The sequence below is a fragment of the Eptatretus burgeri genome, chromosome 5 (assembly GCF_056783735.1).
Source record: "Eptatretus burgeri isolate ZD-2024b chromosome 5, Ebu_testis_v1, whole genome shotgun sequence".
Classification (NCBI taxonomy): Eukaryota; Metazoa; Chordata; class Myxini; order Myxiniformes; family Myxinidae; genus Eptatretus; species Eptatretus burgeri.
Genome location: NC_140965.1, coordinates 102,496,490 through 102,518,116, shown reverse-complemented (window position 1 = coordinate 102,518,116; position 21,627 = coordinate 102,496,490). Strand labels below are relative to the sequence as shown.

The 21,627-nt window shown below is 42.3% G+C and overlaps 1 protein-coding gene across 5 annotated transcripts in view; it reads left to right on the top strand.

Moving 5' to 3' along the window:
• The window catches only part of ADGRD2 (adhesion G protein-coupled receptor D2), a 234,253-nt gene that overhangs the window by 179,165 nt on the left and 33,461 nt on the right, over positions 1-21,627 (top strand). For 4 of the 5 annotated variants that reach the window (XR_015058674.1, XM_085883251.1, XM_085883249.1 and 1 more), the window contains exons 23-24: positions 6,993-7,034; positions 8,072-8,125. Coding sequence is in view for 4 of the 5 variants with exons in the window: in XM_085883251.1 (XP_085739377.1) it covers positions 6,993-7,034; positions 8,072-8,125 (96 nt within the window). In the remaining variant the exon portion in view is untranslated. Of the gene's footprint in view, positions 1-6,992; positions 7,035-8,071; positions 8,126-19,954; positions 20,027-21,627 lie in introns of those variants that run through there. The other variant, XM_085883253.1, reaches the window with a different exon arrangement.

Here is a 21,627-nt window from a genome sequence, read left to right as displayed (position 1 = left end):
CCTTCACTCCCTCCTACTATACACCTTTGTGGACACTCGAGGGCCAAGTCCGAGGTGTATAACAGTATATAATGTGTGTCAAGGGGCGACGTTCTTAGATCTGTGAACCCCAAACACAGAATCCTCAACTGAATAGTCAAGGCTTCACTTTTGTTTGTTGATATGTGCGTGTGTGTGTGCGTGTGCGCGTGCGTGTGCGCGTGTGCGCGTGTGCGTGCGTGCGCAATGGGTTGGCGCTTCACTCCCTCCTACTATACACCGTTGTGGACAATCGAGGGCCAAGTCTGAGGTGTATAACAGTATATAATGTGTGTGCAATGGGAGCAATGGGTTGGCGCTTCACTCCCTCCTACTATACACCGTTGTGGACACTCAAGGGCCATGTCCGAGTTGTATAAAAGTATATAATGTGTCAAGGGGGACATTCTTCGATCTGTAAACCCCAAACACAGAATCCTCAACTGAATAGTCAAGGCTTAACGTGTGTGTGTGTGTGTGTGTGTGTGTGTGTGTGTGTGTGTGTGTGTGTGTGTGTGTGTGTGTGTGTGTGTGTGTGTGTGTGTGTGTGTGTGTGTGTGTGTGTGTGTGTGTGTGTGTGTGTCCCAACCCTCACATTCAAAATCTCAACCCAAACCCTCACATCCAAAATCTCAACCCCAACTCAATCCTCGCTCAACACGATGTCTTTTTCAAAATGAGATTTCCACCTATATATATTTTTTGCATTTCTTTTTTTATCTTCTTCCAATTCTATCTTTTAAGGCTTTCAGGTTTGATGACGTAGAAAGGGGGATTAAGCCTGCACTTTCTTCCCAGAACTAACAATATATTTTTTTAATGTTTTTTTCTCTTCTTCAAATTCTGTCTTTTAAAGCTTTCAGGTTTGATGACGTAGAAAGGGGGAGTAAGCCTGCACTTTCTTCTCAGAACTTTCTTGATCTTGCTCCCATCAAGCATCATCCGACAAAGAACTACATCGATAGGTTTAGATCCCAAAGAGTGATAGCATTTCAAGTCTCCAAAATACACCCAACTTTCCAAGTCTTCAAGGTATAACCACATTCCTGTTGAGTTTCCAAGATATGTATCACATTGTGAGTTATCAAGCCAGAATCCACATTTCAAGTCTCCAAAATAAAACCAACTTACAAAGTCTCGAATGGATAACTCATTTCCTGATTTTTTTTCAAAATTTGTGAGTCTCCAAGGTAGGTCCCATATTTAGAACCATCTTGGCAGAACCCTTTTCCTGAGTCTCCAAGGTAGTTATTTAAACCATCAAGGCAGAACTCATTTACTGATTTTTTTTTTTCAAAATTTGTGAGATCTCCGAGGTAGGTTTCATATTTAAAACCACCAAGGATAACTAATTTACTAATTTTTTCAAAATTTGTGAGTCTCCAAGGTCGGCCCCATATTTAGAACCATCTTGGCAGAACCCTTTTCCTGAGTCTCCAAGGTAGTTACTTAAACCATCAACGTACAACTCATTCACTGATTTTTTTTCAAAATTTGTGAGTTTCCAAGGTAAAACTTGTATTCTGGCTCATCAAAGTATAACTCCTTATGTGGGTATTGTCTTGATAACTCGCAATTAGTACTATTGCTGTAAAACTCTTTTTCACGATTTTGCTGGTCTCTAAGGTATAACTCTTTGGTTGGGCCATCAAGGTCGAGCTCGTTCTGTGGGTCTTGGTCGCTCAAAAGGTCTTCAACCAAGCCAACAATTTCGCCCCAAGTTGTCGCAAAAGCATCATTTTCATATTGTATTTCAGATGCAATATCCTGTGAGAGAAAATAATAATGCATTAATTAAGTTATTTAATTATTAAATGAGTCGATGCTTAAAAGGAACTGAAAATAGGAAAATAAAAATCTTACCTCAACAGATAGAGGTTTGACTCCAGTTCATCAACTTGAAGGTTTAGTTCCATACAAATAGTCGATCTGCAAGCAAGCTCATCCCACTCAAGGCCTAGCTCGTTCTGTGGGTCTTGGTCGCTCATAAGGTCTGCAAGGTATAACTCTTTGGTTGGGTCATCAAGGACGAGCTCGTTCTATTGGTCTTGGTCGCTCATATGGTCTTCAACCAAGCCAACAATTTCACCCCAAGTTGTGGCAAAATTGGTATTTTCATATTGTATTTCAGATACAATTTCCTGTGAGAGAAAATAATAATGTATTAATTAAGTTATTTATTTATTAAATGAGTCGATGCTTCAAAGGAACTGAAAATAGGAAAATAAAAATCTTACCTCAACAGATAAGAGGTTTGAATCCAGTTCATCAACTTGAAGGTTTAGTTCCATACAAATATTTGATCTGCAAGCAAGCTCATCCCACTCAAGGACAGTACAGCACTCCATTGTCAATTTTTTTTTTAAATGGAGTCTGGCTTGAACCTTTCATAGAGAAAGACTGGTGGGGGTGGTTTCCTTTGGAAATTCCCTGGGCAAGCCCAGGCAAGCCTTCGTTCGGAAATTTTTCAAAACCATAGCATTATAGAATTTTCTCGTGATTTATTTGAGTCAGAGATGAACTGGAAATGATGTAAGAGCAGGCGGGGCTTAGTAAAAGTGGGCGGGGGCTTAGTAAAAGTGGGCGGGGCTTATGGAAATATCTCGTGAAAGTGGGCGGGGCTTATGGAAAAGTGGGCGTGGCTTATGCACAAAATAATCTGAGGCTCAGGAGGTGGTCAGACGAGATCATTAAGAAAAGTTTATCATTTCATTATGGCACAAAAGGGGTATCTTGAAAAATATAAAGATTCAAATGTTTTATTTTTCAATATTTTAGATGGGGATTATTGTGCAAAGAAAATGAAACTATTGAAGGAATTTGAGAATTAACAAATCTTTATAGGTTGAGCTCAAACTCAAACTGAGTGATGAGTGAGTGAGCTAAAAAAAAAACTCAAAAATGAGTGAGCTAAACAATATGCATTGGTTATTTGAAAAAGAGTATCCCTCGGCTTACATGTTTCAGATATTTCTTCAGAATCACCTTTAACAAATCACATTACTACTTTGCTACTTGAACAAATCTTTATCTTGTTGCATTGGTTATTTGAATAGAGTGCCCCTAGGTTAAAAGGGGAGACAAATAAATATACCTTGGGCTAAAAAGGGGGTTTCTTTTTGAGGGGAAAAAAAATATGAATCGCTGAAAATCCCCCATTCACTTACATGGGAAAAAGTGAGCCAGAATCAGTATACTCACCCTACTCACGTGGTCTATCCATTGGTGGATTTCAGTCCGATAGAGAACCCATCGACTCCGGACTTATCCGGGGCGACGATCTGAATTCCAGGCGATCGGTCGAGCAGACTTGCGGCTCCATCCAGTGGTCATGCCCGCGGCTGACATCTCAGCTCCGCGACAACATACACACATACACATACACATACACATAACATACATATACACTGCACCTTGTGACTGTTATGGTGAGCATCGCCGCGGATTATGTCTCACAAGGTAAAGCCGCATAATCTGCATAGAACAACGCACACGGCCTGGAGACAAACAACCAGATGTATGGTTGTTCTGTGTGGATTATGCGGTTTTACCATGTGAGACATAATCCACGGTGACGCTCACCATAACAGTCACAAGGTGCATCTGATATATAAATGAGGAATGTAGGCATCATTGTGATACCATCCTGATGAGAACAAATGAGCATGAAATATGTGTCGGGGGTTATGTTTGCTATTCAACTGATGATGACCGTATAATTTTTGTCTCTTTGATGGAGTCACTGGGCCGAAGCTTCTGTGTTGGAGGTGATGCTTTGGTGTGGACTGTGTCCAATGGGGATCAGTGGAGTGCTCATCTTGCTCCTCATGTTTTGATGCATGCACGCACAAACACACACTCGTTTTAGTGACAGTAACACTACAGGGGGGGATGGAGAAAAAGAGGGAGAGAGGGGTGGGGGAGTGAGGAGGTGTGGGGGAAGGGAAGGCAGATGTGTGGTGGAGCGTCAGTTACGATTCATACTGGTGCAACAAAATGATGCTGCATAGAATAACAGTGAAGATGGAAACAATGAAAACAACACAATGTGTGAAATCCATTTTCTACCGGTTCTACTATAAAGACGAAAGGAGACAATCACCGCTCAGACACATCTGGAGCCAAGCCGTCTGGACACAAACACTGCTTGGCCACATCCGAAGACAAACTCCTGTCTTGAGACAAACTGCCGTCTGGATACAAACTCCTGTCCGGACATAAATAGTGCCCGGATGCATCCGGAGCCAAGCTGTCCAGAGACAAGCACCACCCCGACGCATCCTGGGACAAGCACCGCCCGACGCGTCCTGGGAAAAGCACCGCCCCGACGCGTACTGGGACAAGCACCGCCCCGACGCGTCCTGGGACAAGCACCGCCCCGACACATACCGCCCCAATGAGTCCCTGGACAAACACCGCCCAGACGTGTCCTGGGACAAATACCGCCCGGACGCATCCTGGGACAAACACCACCCACACAGGGTAAGAGAGCAAGGACTGCCCGCTCAGGGTGACGGAGCACAGACTGAGAGTGGATTGAAAAATATTGTACTTACAAAAGTGATGTAAGCAGTAATTTGTTTCTGTGATGAACCCGTATTCAATAATATGAGTGAGGAAAGTGAAAAAAAAATTATTTATTGTTAAGAAATTGTTGCAGTCTGTTCCAAGTCAAGACATGGTTGAGCAGGCCAAAAAAACGTGCCAGCTTCAGACTCCAGCGATGTTGCCGAGGATACTCCTTCAGACCCCATTGTGAGCAGTAACCGAGGATGCACCTGAAAAGGATATAATTAAATAAGGGCATTAATTATCTTCCAAAGGAGTGTTTTAATTAACCCAAACATACAATTTTCACTCTTGCACTTCCTTGAAGTTTTCTTCGTATGCATGCAAAGTTTCAGGCTGCAAGGTTTTATGGTTTTGGAGTTATGAAGGAGACACACACACGCACGTGCAAACGCGCGCACGCACGCACACACGCACAAACAAACACACACACACACACACACACACACACACACACACACACACACTGACATTTATTGGTATATATATATATATATATATGCTGTACATCAATTTTCTTCTTCCCGAAAATTCTCTGCTATTTGATGGAGGTTCCTGTCATACGCTTTTATTGCAGTGTCAGTATTACTACCTTCAGCTCCTCCATGAGTTCCATCTTTGTAAAAATGTCAAAATATTAAAATGAACAACTACCCTTTTTTCCTTTCATATAATGAGTCATTTCCATCCTCCTTGCAAGTTATATTTCTTCTTATTTCTGTGCCAGTTGATCATCCTTTAAGTTATTCTTAGAAGTATCAGTTTAACAGATGTGCCAAATTTTCTACTTGTCACGTGCTTCAAGCAGAATTTGGGCTGATAGCATCACTTAGAGGTCATCTACTCACCTTTGAGCTTTCTAGTCTTGGTTTGATTCCTCGCCTGACTACAAACTCTTACCTGAGTGCTTCAAAGGCAGCACCTTGCATCAATGACTATGATGTCCTTCAAATAGGCTGTTAAGCTGGCTTTCCTGTCTGCGAGCATTTGGTTGTCCAGGGTAGAAAACACCCGATGGTAGTTTTTGAAAACACTACACTGTTACGTGCTTGTACCCTGGCCAAATTCTAAATTCCTGCACTGATCTGCAAGCGAGAGGGGGATGGGCACTGCACCGGCATCAAAGCCACACTCCTTGAAATAATTTAAACTCATAGTCAGGTTTTGTACACACATTAATGAATGAGCTTCGAGAGTAATATGAATGACTTTTTTGACTGTATTTCTCATTGTATCAAAGGATTTGGAGGCAAAGCACATCGACAACAGTGGAGAATAATATTAGCTGCGGCAACAGTGTCTGAACATTTATTGCGCTTGTTTAACCATTAGAGGGCAGTCCTTCCTAATCCTACCATAATCCCATAATGCCTAATAGGGAGAGGACCAGATGCTGCTCCAAATGGGTTTGGATACTTGATGAGGCGAGCACTCTCTAATTGGCTGGGGAGTTTAAGGGAGCCTACATGTATGAGGACCAATAGCACTCGATTGCTCTGACCCTGACCCCAGTCTCCTCATAATGAGTCACGTGATACTTTACTCTGGTGCCATTTTCCGGAAGCTCGTGATGCTTGTGCCGAAATAATTAGGACTTTCTAAGGCCGCTGATTATTTGATGATTTTTCACACTTTAAACAAGGGCTTTTGACTTGTTCCGTGAGAGTCAAATTGTCGTTGTGAGACGAGCACCTATAATGCAGTGCTTAGATTACTGTAAGATGGCACGAGAGTAAAGTGGGGGTGAGAACGCCCCCCTGCCCCTGTTTCATCTCCTCGATTCTTTGTTCAGTACCCTGTATTTCTGCACTGGCAGACTCCTCTAGATAACAGGGAATCTGAAATTTTAAAAAGTTCAGCTGAAAAAAAGACAAGAATTAATGTAACACACATATATATATATATATATATACATATATATATATATATATATATATATATATACACACACACACACACACACAGGGGTCACCGTACCCCACCTTATTATATCAGGGTTAGTAGTATGGGGTTAAGGCAGGGTTGCCTCGATGCATTTGCCAAATGCAAAGCCTTGCACAAGGTAATTGCTTCCTTGTGCACCACCGTGACACTGCATCATGCGCTGTAGATGCAACCGTGCCTGCATAAAGGCACCGTGCTTAGAACCCTTCCACAGGAAAATGGACAGAATGGTCGGGAATGTAAATTTCAAGAAAAAGGGATAGATACATCCTTGGCCTTTTTTGTAGAGGTGATGCAGGGTAACCCAATGTGTACGGCAGCCGACAAAACCACACTGCAGATGGAGGGCGGCCTGTATAATAACAGTGTGACACATTACTCCACGCAGGTTTAGGCCAGAATATCAAGCTTGCTCTTTCCAGATGTTTTGCCTGAAATATATCTTGTGCTGTGTTTTTCAGGGCCTTTTCATTTTCCTTGTTTACGGTGTTTATAACACAGAGGTAAGATGACACTGAAATTTTCTCCACCACACCACATGCTTATGTAGTATGTATATGGACTGTTAATTACAAACCTTGAGTACCATTTTATAGGAGACAAGGAGATTGTGTTGCACTTTCATCATTCGATCGATTAACATACATTCGACCACACAACGAGCCTTGTGCTAGATTGCAAGCAACATTCAACACCTTCTTCTGCATGACCACACAGCCATCTTGAGGTTGTAGGCCTGAACAGTGAAAAACCTTTCTGTTTTTCTGTTTCTGCATTCTCGGAAACCGATACGCACCCGTCAACACATCCTCGGAATGTATCCCGATTTAAATTTCAAACCACAGGGTGATACCAAGCTTCTGCGTCAAACCACCGCAACCACCTCGTCTTCCTGTCTCTGAGCAAACGCTAACACGTAAAGCTTCCCTCACAAATGGCCACACGCATAGCACCGAAACTATGTGGCTTTGAACGGTCACAGCCTCAAGGTGATTTCGATCATTTTCTTTTAAATCCTAGTTTCGAAACAGCATCCTAAATAATGTTGTGATTGATTGTGGTTTGTGCATGGTTGTATCGTCTTTGCACACGTTTCCATCGCTCGGCACCGTGCTTTTAGATAAGCCGATAAGGCGCTCACGTAGACAGTGTACAGACATTGATGTACTCGAGGACGTGGCAAGAAATACTTTATACTGTATGGCATCCTCTATATGTTTATTTTGTGCCAAAGGGTCAGCCTAAAATAGACTGTGATGGATAAGATAACTTATACTGCAAAGGGAAGGAGTATTGGGGGAGTTGGGGAGGGAAGGATATGCCTAATACACCTAAGTCTATCAAGTTTAAACTCCTCATAATGTAAGCAATCACACCAGTCTGAAGCGTAGCACAGACTCATCGAAACACGACTATTGTTTTTTTTTTGCTTTCTGCTGCTGTTCAAAAAAAAACCTGAGACTAAATTATGTTTGAGAAGAACAAAAGTTGTTGTGATTGATTCAACTTGAGTAGTAATGCATATTCCGCTTGCTGACAGGTACGCACAACCTTCAAAAGGATGAAGGAGCGACGGAAAGCTCTCTCTTTCTCTGTGAGTTTGTTACTCATTCCAGGGGAGTGCGGAAGGTGCCTTGCCCTCTCGCTCAGACCCGTTTATACACCAGACTTCCTCTTAATGTTAAACAGGCAATTGTTTTCATACGTTTGTACTCATATGTGAACACATGATTGGTTTTTTTTGTGTGTGTGTTTTTTTTAAGATGTACATAAAGAGAGAAAGCATGGAGATATTATGTTGAAATCATTGTCGGTGACTGACTTTAATATTGCCAGCACACACTGATGACTAGACCAACAGCAACTTCCAAAACAAGAAATATATTCATCTTGATTATTTGGGATGTGCGGCGTCACAAAAGTTGGGAAGGGAGAGGAGCCGGGAGTGGGAATTATGCACGTTTTCATGGAGTATCCTGGTATGATTGTCATGTGAAAAGTAAATAATAATAAATCAGGAAAAAATAAATCACTCATAGCTGAGTAACTTTTCTGTAATTAATTTTCAGAATCTCAGAATGGTATCCAGACATCGCTTTGTAGAATTATTGTCCAGATGTTGTACAGCCATGCTGTGGGAGTAAGCTGCTAATCCAGTGCCCCCAACTGGTTAGAGCAGGAATTTGGAATATTTTGGCCATGATGACAGCAAATACTTTTTTACTCTTCGTGAAGGACAACGTGGGGTCTTTACCAACCATCAACTAATATCGGCGGATGGGATGCCCGTTTAGCATCCAACCGAGGGACGGCACACACATGTTAATGAATCATACCCTGCCTGCGAAACACCGGGTGACAGTTCATTGCTGGATCGAGATTCAAACCCAGGCTAGACAGCTTCGAGGTTAGTGTGTGTGTACCTCTGGACCATCCAGTTTCATCACATTGGTTCGTCACGTCAGTATTTTTTGAGGTTATTTATTTCATATAATTTTACATTGATACATGGGAACACAAGGAAATAAAAGGAACTTGGACACAAGAGGAGGCCATTTGACCAATCATACATGTGCTCCATCAATATCACTCAAATTGAATCTTTCAATTTATTCACTTATTTTCATTTGGGGAGAGGGGAGGGGAGGGGAGGATGACACTAAGCAAAGGAACATCAGATGGGCTTATTGTGGGGGTTGTAGAGTGAGTAATGAACAAACATGGAAAGTACATTCACTTTGTGAGGAAACCCTCTCACAGATATCTTAATCACCACGTGGAAACATCACCCATTTATAACTCAGCGACCTACCAGTCGTGCCAATATACATGTATACCTCTATCTCCAATGCTTACAAGTACCTATCTAATTCCAGTTTAAATCCATCAACTGTTTCTGTTGCAACTACTGTATCTTTCCAGAGAGGCCATTCCATGTATTAACTACTCTCTGAATGAACGACCCTTGCTTTACTACCTTTCTAACTCTCCTCTTTACTCTGAGGCTGTGGTCCCTGGTCCGATCACTATCTATTTTGCTGAAAACTTATTCTGCAATTTTTTTTGTCTTTAAAAAAGTAATCTGCATTTATAGCCTCATTATTTTAAAGATTTCAATCCATTCTTTATCGCTACTTTCGAATGTAATGTAGACAGTTCTATCTCCATCAGTCGCATCAAGACACGCCATGCCGTACCCTATCTCTGGCACCCATGTCCATCCTCAGATGTGGTGACCAAGACTGCACACAGTATTTTAGATGAGGCCTCCCTAAATTTCAAAAAGTATTAACACTACTTCTTTTTATTTATAATTTATCACACTATGAATACAACCTGAAACCCTATTAACTTTACCTATATTGGTCTAGCTTACCCTGATAATGCTTTTTCACAGTATATTCAGCTCATGGAGGAGCTTGTACATGTATTACTTACATTTTCAACTGAGAACATAAATTTGGAATCAATTATGTGAATCATTAAACCTAAAAAATTAGCGATACAGGAAGGATGTCAATAAATCCTCCCTGCAGACACTTGCAAGATCCATTATCATCCTAAAAATCCAGATTGTTGTCCCTTTGTGAAGCCATAATGAGTTAGGATTGAAGAAAGAAAACTATGGAGTCTTTGTTCTTTGTCGGTGATGAATTGTTTTTTTTTCCTCCGATTTCTGTGCTTCACAATTTGGCTCTCTCTTGTTTTTTTTTAATTTGATAACTTTCTGGGTAGCATATGCATTTGATTTTGAATGTTATTAATGCTTTGCGCACATATTATTTGAGATTCAGAAGTGTCAAAGTCAAGGGTTGGATTCTCCATCCGAAAGGTAGTGGGCTCTAAGATGAACTACCCACTCAACTACAATGGCAGTTTTTAGTTCAGTCTGATCCCCATCAAAGATTTTTAACACACACTCAACACCTCAACAGTGACCACACTACCAAAAGCTTCCCACCACCCATAAATCTTAATAATTACCTGTTCTAATATATAAGATGAGTTAAAACGTCGGCATCCCAAATGATAAATATAATGAATTATATGCTATCTGTTTGATGTTAAAAACTAAGGGAAGTGCAAAAGAAACTCACACAATTTTGTAGATGTCGGTTGGTAGAATTGGTACCTTTTATTGCAGAAGTGATAAGCTATTATTACTGTTGGTTTTCAATTAATTGGGATTGTGTTCTTGTTTAAAGTGTGGTGTATTCAATATTGCTTAAAGTTCCAGTGTTGTTGGTAGCAGATAAATGAATAATTTAATTGGTTTTCTTTAAAGGCATATGTTCCAAGGCTGATTAGTTTTAGTGACTCGTGAAGCAGTTGGTTATTATAAAAAAAATATTTAATTTTTTTTGGGGGGGTGGGGGGGTCATTATGGGATTGGATTAGCCAGTGGGCAGTGCAGGTAAAAAAAAGGTGCAGAGAATATGTTTTGGGAAATGGGTCAATAAAGAGCAAAGCAATTAGAGGAACAAGGAGAATAGAGGAAGATTGCAAGCTGTGATAAATGTTGTATGCAGGCAGTGTCTCAGATAGTGGAGACAGAGGAAAATGCACAGTTGTGAGTGTGCAGTGGGTGCAGGTGGTGGGGAGGTTGGAGTGGGTGCAGGCATTGGGCAGGGTGGAGTGAGTGTAGGCAAGGAAGAAGGTGGTGTGAGTGCAGGCAGGGATGATGGTGGGGTGAGTGCAGGCAGAGATGACTGTGGGGTGAGTGCAGACAAGGATGACTGTGGGGTGAGTGCAGACAAGGATGACTGTGGGGTGAGTGCAGACAAGGATGACTGTGGGGTGAGTGCAGACAAGGATGACTGTGGGGTGAGTGCAGACAAGGATGATTGTGGAGTGAGTGCAGACAAGGATGACTGTGGGGTAAGTGCAGACAAGGATGATTGTGGGGTGAGTGCAGGCAGGGGTAAAGGCGTGGTGAGTGCAGGCAGCGGTGAAGGTGGAGACACAGAGTGTGTTCTTTTGAAGGAAGGCCAAATTAGATCGTGTCAGGTCAAGACAGGAAGATGTTGATTGTGGTACTTTCAGGAGCAAATATTATAGAGAAGGTTTACTTGCAGGATTTGAAAAATAAGTGTATGTTACTTCGGAACCAAGTGAAAGCAAAGGGTTGTGCGGTGATGTTTTTTGTTATCCTTCCAAAAAGAGGAAAGGGAATATAATTTATGAGCACAACGATAGATGTCAATCTCTGGTTGGAAGAATGGTGTCTGCAACAATGTTTTGCATTTATGAAGCAATGATGGGCCAAATGTTTACTTGCATGAAAAGGTTATTGAATTTCCTTATACACACTGAATTATTGAAAGCTGTATTAATCAACCTTTGTAGGGAAACCCTGCAACACAATTACTTTGGCAAATAATAAGATGGATAATGTGAATTAGCTACATGCATTTTGTAAGAAAGGTAATGTCCATTTGCACTTCACTCAAGCAATGCACACTCCGCTGTTAGTGTATTGAATGTAACCATCACACATGAACCGATAACGGAACGAAGCAGAGACACGGTGTTCTTTATGTTCTCTCTTTGATGTCCGCTTGTCACGGGTCTTTCTCGAGCTTACACTCTTCACCCACGGTTCAATCCGCCCATTGAGACTATGCTGGTTTGCGAGGGCGGTTTTCAACACACCCACAGAGCTGCACCACCTGCTGTGGTCACTAATTTAAGACTGGAAGGAAAGTTTTGTGTTTCCTCAAAATCTCTGGGGACTTGTCGGGGAAACCCTTGGCAGGCGGTGGGCCACCACTTTGGGGAGCAGCACGGTTTTACCGACAGGTGTAAATATGTAAACTCTCTGCTCCGAGTGTAGTTCCATGGGTGGATCACTGTGGCAATAATATTGTCTGCCGGAATGGAATGAAGCCTTCTTATCATTGGATTTTGACTCATAGTATGGTCATTTGAACTTGGAAAAATTACCTTAAAGGGGTGAATTATCTTAAGCGTTTCATTTGTTTTAATTTCACTATGAAGTTGAAATTCCAAAAGTTATTTGAAATTAATCACACCCATGGTTCAGGATAAATCAATCCACTGATAATGCTAATGATATGCAGGTCCTGTATAAAAAAAAGTTTTATTTTTCTTCGTCTTTCTGTACTCTGGCTTTTTGCATGCTACCTAACTGCTCCTCATTTCTACTTTTATTTCTGACTTAGTTTGCTTGTTTCCATCCCTGCTCGTGAAGGTTTTTTGGAGGGAGAGGTGGGGTGGGGGTGAAGGGGGGATTTTCAGCATCATTCCATTCCTGTTAGCCTTTGTCTTTCAGGCAGGGGTTTTCTTTTTCCCTCCACTCATTTTATCTCAACTCTTCCTTTTTTTTCCTGCTAGTGGAGATATTCAGGCAGAAACAGCAAGCATAGCATGTAAGACCATTTGCCTTTTGGACCAGGATGTTTGCAGTTTTTTTGTATGACTATGTGCACTGACCTTAAGGGGCTGTCACACCTTGACGATTTGGCCAGCGTATGCCGACGTATGAAAAATTTGTCTAAAACGCTGGCACACGTCGAATATGTTATGGGTAAGTTTTGTATACGTTAAGAGCATGCTGAAGCACGCTGGCATACGTCGTAGTACGCCGAGCTCGTCGGCAAATTTTAACATGCTCAAAATTTTTCGACGTATGCCAGCGTATGACTCGCACGTTCCGCATACGCTGGCCATAAGTTGTAGGCACGTTACGCGATCATTGACACACGTCGACACACGTTACTTGTAAGTTACTCATAAGTCGAAACACGTCGAGGTAATGTTTAGCGTACCCGAAACTTATTTATAACCAATGAGTAACGTGCTTTGAACCTATGAGCGACGTATCTCCAACGCATATTTACGTATTTGACGTCTTCCGGACGACCACAGAACTTACTGAACGTGTTTCTAACTTACAGCTACCGTATAATGGCGTATTGGCAGCGTTTAGGGGAATGGGTATATAAAAATGGGCTTCACAGGAGGAACCCATCAGTGTTCCAGACTCCATGTTTTTTTTTTGTTTGTTTTTTTCTTCGGCATGACTGTGATGTTGACACTTCTATTTCTAGTGCGGTTATGATTTAAATCGTTGAGCGGCAGCCTATGAATAGCCTACGCCACGTAATCGTCGACGATATGCTGCCGCACGCTATGCATACGTTAGACTATTGTTGGGCATACGTTGTGAACACCGACAACACGCGAAGCATTCGTTGGTATAAGTTATCTACAAGTTATCAAAACGTTCTGCGTACGTTACTAATATGTTATGCATTTGTCCAACTCGTTATGAATACGCCAAAAACTTAAAAAAAACATCAATAGTTCAGCGTAGAAAAACACTAAAAAAAATTTTAAAAGCCGAAGAAAACTTCGAAGAATGCGACAAAGAAGTCTCCTGGCCGTGGACGCAGACGCAAGGAGGATCTATCATCACCCACACCCTCCCCATCACACTCACCTACTTCTACTGACATGGACCTACTACTACTACTACTACTACTACTACTACTACTACTACTACTAATGACACGCTCACCTACTACTACTACTGATACTACTGATATGGACATGTACTCACAATGGAGTCTGAAACACTGACGGGTTCCTCCTGTGAAGCCCATTTTTATATACCAATTCCCCTAAACGCTGCCAATACGCCATTATACTGTAGCTGTAAGTTAGAAACATGTTCATTAAGTGTTGTGGTCGTCCGGAAGACGTCAATCAAATACGTCGACATACGTCAATGTGCATTGGAGATACGTTACACATAGGTTCTAAGCACGTTACTCATAGGTTAGAAATAAGTTTTGGGTATGCTAAACATTACCTCGACTTGTTTTGACTTATGAGTAACTTACAAGTAACGTGTGTCGACGTGTGTCAACGATCGCATAAGGTGCCTAGAAACTTATGGCAAGCGTATGCGGAACGTGTGAGTCATACGCTGGCATACGTCAAACTTTTGAGCATGCTTAAAATTTGTCGACGTGCTCGGCGTACTACGACCTATGCCATAGTGCTTCAGCGTGCTCTTAACGTATACAAAACTTACCCATAACGTATTCGACGTGTGCCAGCGTATTCGGCAAATTTTTCATACGTCGGCATACGCTGGCTAAAACGTCAAGGTGTGACAGGGCCTTGACACTTCGATGTCTAGTGCGGTTTTTGATTTGAATCGTCGAGCGGCAGCCTTTTAATAGACTACGCCACGTGATCATCGGCGATACGCTGCCAGGCGCTATGCATACGTTAGACTATCGTTGGGCATACGTTGTGAACGCCGACAACACGCTAAGCATTTGTTGGTATAAGTTATCTATAAGTTATCGAAACGTTCTGTGTACGTTACTAATACGTTATGCATACGTCCAACTTGTTATGAATACGCCAAAAACTTAAAAAAACATCAATAGTTCAGCGTACGCCAGCATTTTACATACATTTTGATACGTTGCCATACGCTGGCTAAAACGTCAAGGTGTGACAGCCCCTTTAGTCGTGGGAGGTGTGTTGCTCGGGCAAGATTTACCATGATCTATACTTTGGTCTTTGAGCTAAAGATACACAAGGTTGGATTTGTCCTAAAGTTTGGATTATTTTCACCTTGTTTTTCTCAATCTATATTATAAAAGTGAATTTGTATACATTATTAGTTTAAATGCTTCAAAAACTAAAACAAAACTACTGACCCAAATTTAACCAAATTTTGTAGTTTGCCTAATGGTACCCAAGTGTGGTTTCTGTCGGGGAGAGTATATCTGGGAGGGGGTAGGGTCAAGGTTGGAGGAAGACCCCAATTCTTTCTATGAGAAGCACCCGCTCCCTACAGGAGCTGTCACGACGGTCATGTTATTATATTTATGCCTATTTTACTCCAAGGGGTCCCAGGATTACACACCCAAAAAATGGTTGCGATTGGTTCAGCCGTTTTTGCGGTACCTGGGAACAGACAGACGGACAGACGGTGAATTATAGTAAGATATAAATGTGTATCTTTTCACGCCCCCAGTGGTAACCGGTATTATATATAATCTTATACAAACAAAAGTTCAAACAACTTAACAATGTGCGTTACTGTGATGTTGAAATCGTTGCATTTCACTCAATTTAAACAGAGGGTCGAACCAAATCAAACAATACAGAACTTCGCAGCCAAAAAAATTATATTTAAATATTCTTATCAATCATATATATGTGTATATATTTATATATTTATTTATATGTTTATATATATATATATATATATATATATATATATATATATATTTATATATATATATATATATATATATATATTTATATATATATATATATATATATATATATATATATATATATATATGTTTATGTATATGTATGTGTGTGTGTGTGTGTGTATATGTATATATATATATATATATATATATATATATATATATATATATATATATATATATATATATATATATATATATATATATATATATATATATATATATATATATATATATATATATATATATATATATTTATATATATATATAGCAAGGTTGATTGAAGAAGATGGGTGGCAGAGGTGCACACACTCGCCTCCAGGCTGTCTATCCTAGGTTTGAATCTCGACCAGCTATAAAATGCCATCCCAGTGTTTCACAGGCAGAGTGATTCATCAATGTGTGTGCCATAGCTTGGATGGATGTTAAACTGGGAATCGCGTCTGTCGGTGTTCGTTGGTTGATGTTAAAGATCCCACAGTGTCCTTCGTGAAGCTTCGGCAACCTATTGCTAGCACCCTTGCGAAATATATTCCTGCCCTAACCTTTGATGAGCCTCAGGCAGACTTTAGCCAAACTCCCCCCCCCCCCTTGTTAGATGTGGCTATGTTGATTGTGGTACTATTCCATTTCTATGTCTGGTGTTGGCTTAATGGTTGGGGTGGTGGGCTTTGTATCCCGCTCAGCCATTGAATTAATACTAGGTGGGGTTAACTCGGCCTGTCATCCTTCCGAGGTCGGCAAAATGAGTGCCAGCTTGCTGGTATCCTGTGTCGGAGTGGTGACCCGTACAGGAATGTGCCCAATAGCCAAGCAGACTGCTTAAGCAGCACCAACGCTCTGCACAGAGTATGGTCCCAATCTCCTCCTCCCTCCCCCTCCCCCCACTTCCCTCTCCCCCGGCCAACCCCACAAGAATGTGGGAACAACTGTGGCCGTCAAGAAAAAGAAGAAAAAGTTGGCTGATGAAGGTGGTGTTAGCTGACTTCCAAGCAGATGGAAAATGTCCTTGGGCAAGTGATAGGGTGATTGGAGCAGAATGTTTGTGAAGTACACCAAGCTGTCTTTTGATTACATCCATCAGCCAAGCGATGGGTAAAATGCCTAGTCTAATATATTTATTTTAGGAGAATCCGTATTTGTTTCTCCATTTATATATTGTTGCGGATCCGGGGTGGCGGGAATCTGACCCGGTCCCTGGTGCCACCCTCGCCACCATAGTCTCCGGGAGTCTGTAACGCCGGCCGACTCGGCACAGGCCTCGGGTCACGCGTCTTTAATCGCGATATCAACGTAATCCTGTGCCTTACCAGTTGGGGAGATAGAACCCCTAGTTACAGACTGGCTTTGTCAGTGACCGAGCGGAGTCTACCAGTCTGTAACCATTTTGGTCTTGTATGCCAATCGAACGGATCGTTCCTCGACGCGACACGCATTAATCTATAATGGCAACTTCATCAGAATTAACCAGATTTATTGGGGACATCAGGGATCACAACACAAGCAATAACACGACAGTGGTTTTATTAACAATCAACCCGATCTTAACTAGGGAACCATGGCTAAAAGGTTTCGAGGGGATTACTACGAAATATGCCTTATACAACACGTGCAAACAAACATGCATGCAGGACAAGACAGAGTACTTGGTGATGGTTCATGGACGAGAGGACCATGTCCCAAAAGCACGAAGGTCGCTCGTAAAAACCAGCGGGTTTCCATGGGTTCGAACTCCCGCTCGAATATGCCGCGCAGCAAGAAATGGCGGCGCAGCACTCCAGCTCCTGCCCAAGTCACCGCATGCACGGTTCTCCTCAGCGCGCTCCAGCTCCGCGCCACGTCGACGATGCGAGACCGCCGATCTCTCTCCAGGGTTCAGCACACGAATCCCGGCCTGGCCTGTTCTCCATACAAGGTCCCAGTCGAGGTCCGAGTTCCACAGGCGGATCACAACGTGTCGAGCCGTGAGGTGAGCAAGGACCGTCAGACGCTCTGGCGTATCCTCTCCGGCCTTCCCGCCTCGAAGCCCGACTCCTGCTTCGTCCCCTCAGTTCCTCTCTCGGTCGAGTCACCGACGTACAGGTCGGTTCAGCGTCTCTCCCGGCAGACCCAACACGGTGCCTCCTTCGTTCGCTCGCCTCGAAGCGACTCTGAGCACGCCTCGAGAACCCGGCCATTCCTCACACACAGCACTCCTTTCGTCCCCTTTTCTTTTCCCCTTCGAGTCATGAGGTGAATCGATGTGCAGGTTCCGCTTTCTCTGCCGGCCGATTCACCACTGCCTTTTTCTTTTCTCTCTCGCCTCGACACGCGAGCTCCTTCGACACACGTCTTCTCGGCGACTCCCTGACCAAAGGCTCCTCCCCTTCACGTCACTTCCTCTCCAGGCCACATCCCTCGCTCTCGGCCACTCCTCTCAGCCGACTGGAGGGCCTATTCCGGAATGAGGAAGGAATAATAGCGATCTCTCGTTTCACCACCAGAGCACGAACACAAAAACAGTCTGTTACACCTCCCGACACATACATATCGTCCCTTATACCACACAACCTATCTATACATGAATTTAATGGGGGATCTGAGCTAATTCTATATTTAGTATTCCCGTAAGGGCCATTTCCATAACAAAATGCTTCAAAAACTAAAATATGTTGACCAAGAGAACCCCGAGTATGGTTTCTATCTGGGTGGCATATCTTGGGGAGGGGGTTCAGAGTGGGGCGAAGACCGAATTTTCTCTGTAAATGTGTATCATGTAGCGCCAGATATCCGGTATTACAAATCAACTTCATGATCTTCTTCTTCATAGAAAGTTTAAATAACTTAACAATACGCATGACCGCGATGTTGAAATCTGAGTGAGAAGAATTCCAAATTTTCAAAATGTTGATTTTTCACTCATTTCAAATGGAGGTTAAAACCAAAGCATCCAACACCACCTTTCCAAATGAAGTGGAACTGATTATCGCTCACAACATATATATATATATATATATATATATATATATATATATATATATATATATATATATATATATATATATATATATATATATATATATATATATATATATATATATATATATATATATATATATATATATATATATATATATATATATATATATATATATATATATATGCAGCAAGGATGGTTGCAGCATCACCATCACAAAGGTGATGTTAGCTGACTTCCAAGCAGGTGGAAGATGACCTCGGGAAAATTATGGTGAATAGAGCAGAATGTTTGTGATGCGCAACATGTCGTCCTTTTGATTAAAGCCGTCAGCAAAGTGACGGGTACTTTTGCTGGGTGTAGAATATTTCCCAACAGAGAAATGGCAATTTTATCTTGTAAGATTTGGTGCAATTGGCATTTTGTACCTAATTAAGTACAACCAGCTGGAAGCCCGTGGTAAAAAAACAAGAGCATGACATAAAAGTAAAAGGAAGCCTGTTATTTTTGCGCTGGTTGTAAGAGATACATTGAAGCAGTACCATAATTTTCCTGAAGGTTTAGATTTATTTGAAGCAACTTTTCCATGTTTCAGGGTGGTGTGTGTGTGTGTGTGTGTGTGTGTGTGTGTGTGTGTGTGTGTGTGTGTGTGTGTGTGTGTGTGTGTGTGTGTGTGTGTGTGTGTGTGTGTGTGTGTGTGTGTGTGTGTGTGTGTGTGTGTGTGTGTGTGTGTGTGTGTACAGCTTTGGCCTATTAAATACATTGCGTAAACTGTAGAGTATTGTAAAATTCCAAAATCATCAGATTTCTTAACAATAAATATATCGCGCATGTTTCTTAATGACAAATACAATAAAAAAATTGGGAGTGATCAAAGTAGCGATCTGTTGGCTTATATACCGCCCAGGTTAAATTTTTGGTGCGATTGAAAAAATTATTATTATTCCATCAGTTTGGATTAATTTGAAGCAACTTTTGCTAATTTTTTATTTCTCTCCGAGGAGCATTTCCGTGTTTCAGGGTGGGACAGAGACAGACAGATGGCATTAGCCTATTATATGTGTGTAGATTGGTAGTTTGTTCCACCAATGGAACAACTCATTAGCAGGGATGGATCACTGCTAACCTGCACTCATTTGTTCCTCTTCCCCCCCCCCTCCCCTGGTCCGTGGAACCAACTTCCTTATCGTCTCTTCAATGAAAGTAAAGACCAATTACTGCACCGTAGTCCCAAGAACACAGCCACACATTACAAGACACACACACACACACACACACACACACACACACACACACACACACACACACACACACACACACACACACACACACACACACACACAAACACGCACACATATATATGTATGGCGTCAGGAAGGGCATCCGGCCACAAAACATTGCCTCAAGAAAAAGCCTAACCCCTGCACAGCAGGGAAAAATGGCTGTAAAAACGGTCATATATATATATATATATATATATATATATATATATATATATATATATATATATATATATATATATGTATATGCATATATATATATATATATGTATGTGTATATATGTATGTATATATATATATATATGTATGTGTATATATGTATGTATATATATATATATATATGTATATATGTATATGTATATATATATATATATATATATATATATATATATATGTATGTATGTATATATATTGTTGTGGTTACCAAATTCGCAAACCACCATTCAGGTCCCTTAGGTGAGATATCTCGGTAAGTACATGTGTAGTTAGGCCCAAACCCGTTGTCTAGTGGGAATACATGTCATTTATGCGTGCTGCGACTCTTCAGGATAGCCGTTTTTCTTTTACTATCTTTAATTTGGACCAACCGCCATTGTTACCACCACCAAGCACCACTTCACCACAACCGCTACGACCTTCACGTCACACCTCGCAACCGTCGCATCGCCACCGTTCTTGCGCCGCTTGTGGGTACCGGTGTTGGACTCGTGCAGGGCGCGCGCCGAACAGCGTGTACAAAACCACGGATTTTCCACTTCAAAAACGGATCAAAAACGACACACGCCCACTTTTGTTCCGTCCAATCGGTGAGCAAGGGGCGATTTGGCCCCGCCCCCAGGGCGTTGGAGGGCGATCGATATATGCAAATTTATGGATCAAAAAGCATTCACGCCCACTTTTTCTCGGGCCAATGGGGAGCGAGGTGAAAGGTCGAAGGGAGGGGGTCAAGAGCGAAGCCACGGGGCTGATAAAAGCGACCGCGTTCGTCAGTCCAGTGAGTAGTAGAGTCGAGAGGGAACAGAGAGTCAAGACTTCGCGGGCGGTGGAGTTGGCAAGAAGGAGCTGGTCGTCGTCGTGTGCGTTGGAATCGGAGCGGAGGGGACGGAGCTGTGGAGAGGCGGCGAGGGCAGACGAGGGGGTGCTCGCGTCGTGCAGGGAGCTGCACCCCAGGGAGGCCGACAGCGCGACCTGGCCGAGGTGGAGACGCTCGTCGCGGGACTCGAGGCAGAGTAGGAATCCTCTATACCCCGAGCATCAGCAACCCCCTCCTGTTTCTCCCCGCGCTGAGATAGTGCGACCAAGGGGGCCCCTTTCCCACCCCCTACCAGACACTGCCCGCGAGGCCCGCGGAGTTGAGACACCATCGCCGCTCCGCGTCTCATCACCAGACGGGTAGGCCCGACCCGGTGTCGGCCTCAGGCCCGCCTCATCCTTGAGGGTTCTCTATTCTTTTCCTTGGTTTTGGGTATGTGTTGTCGGCGCCGTCTGTGAAGTAAAATTGTATAAGTGTTGCCGTGTGCTCGCGTAATCGGTAGTAGATCTGCATTGTCGCATTTGCTTTTTGTGTAAATTGCATTGTGTTTTTCTTTTCTGTGTG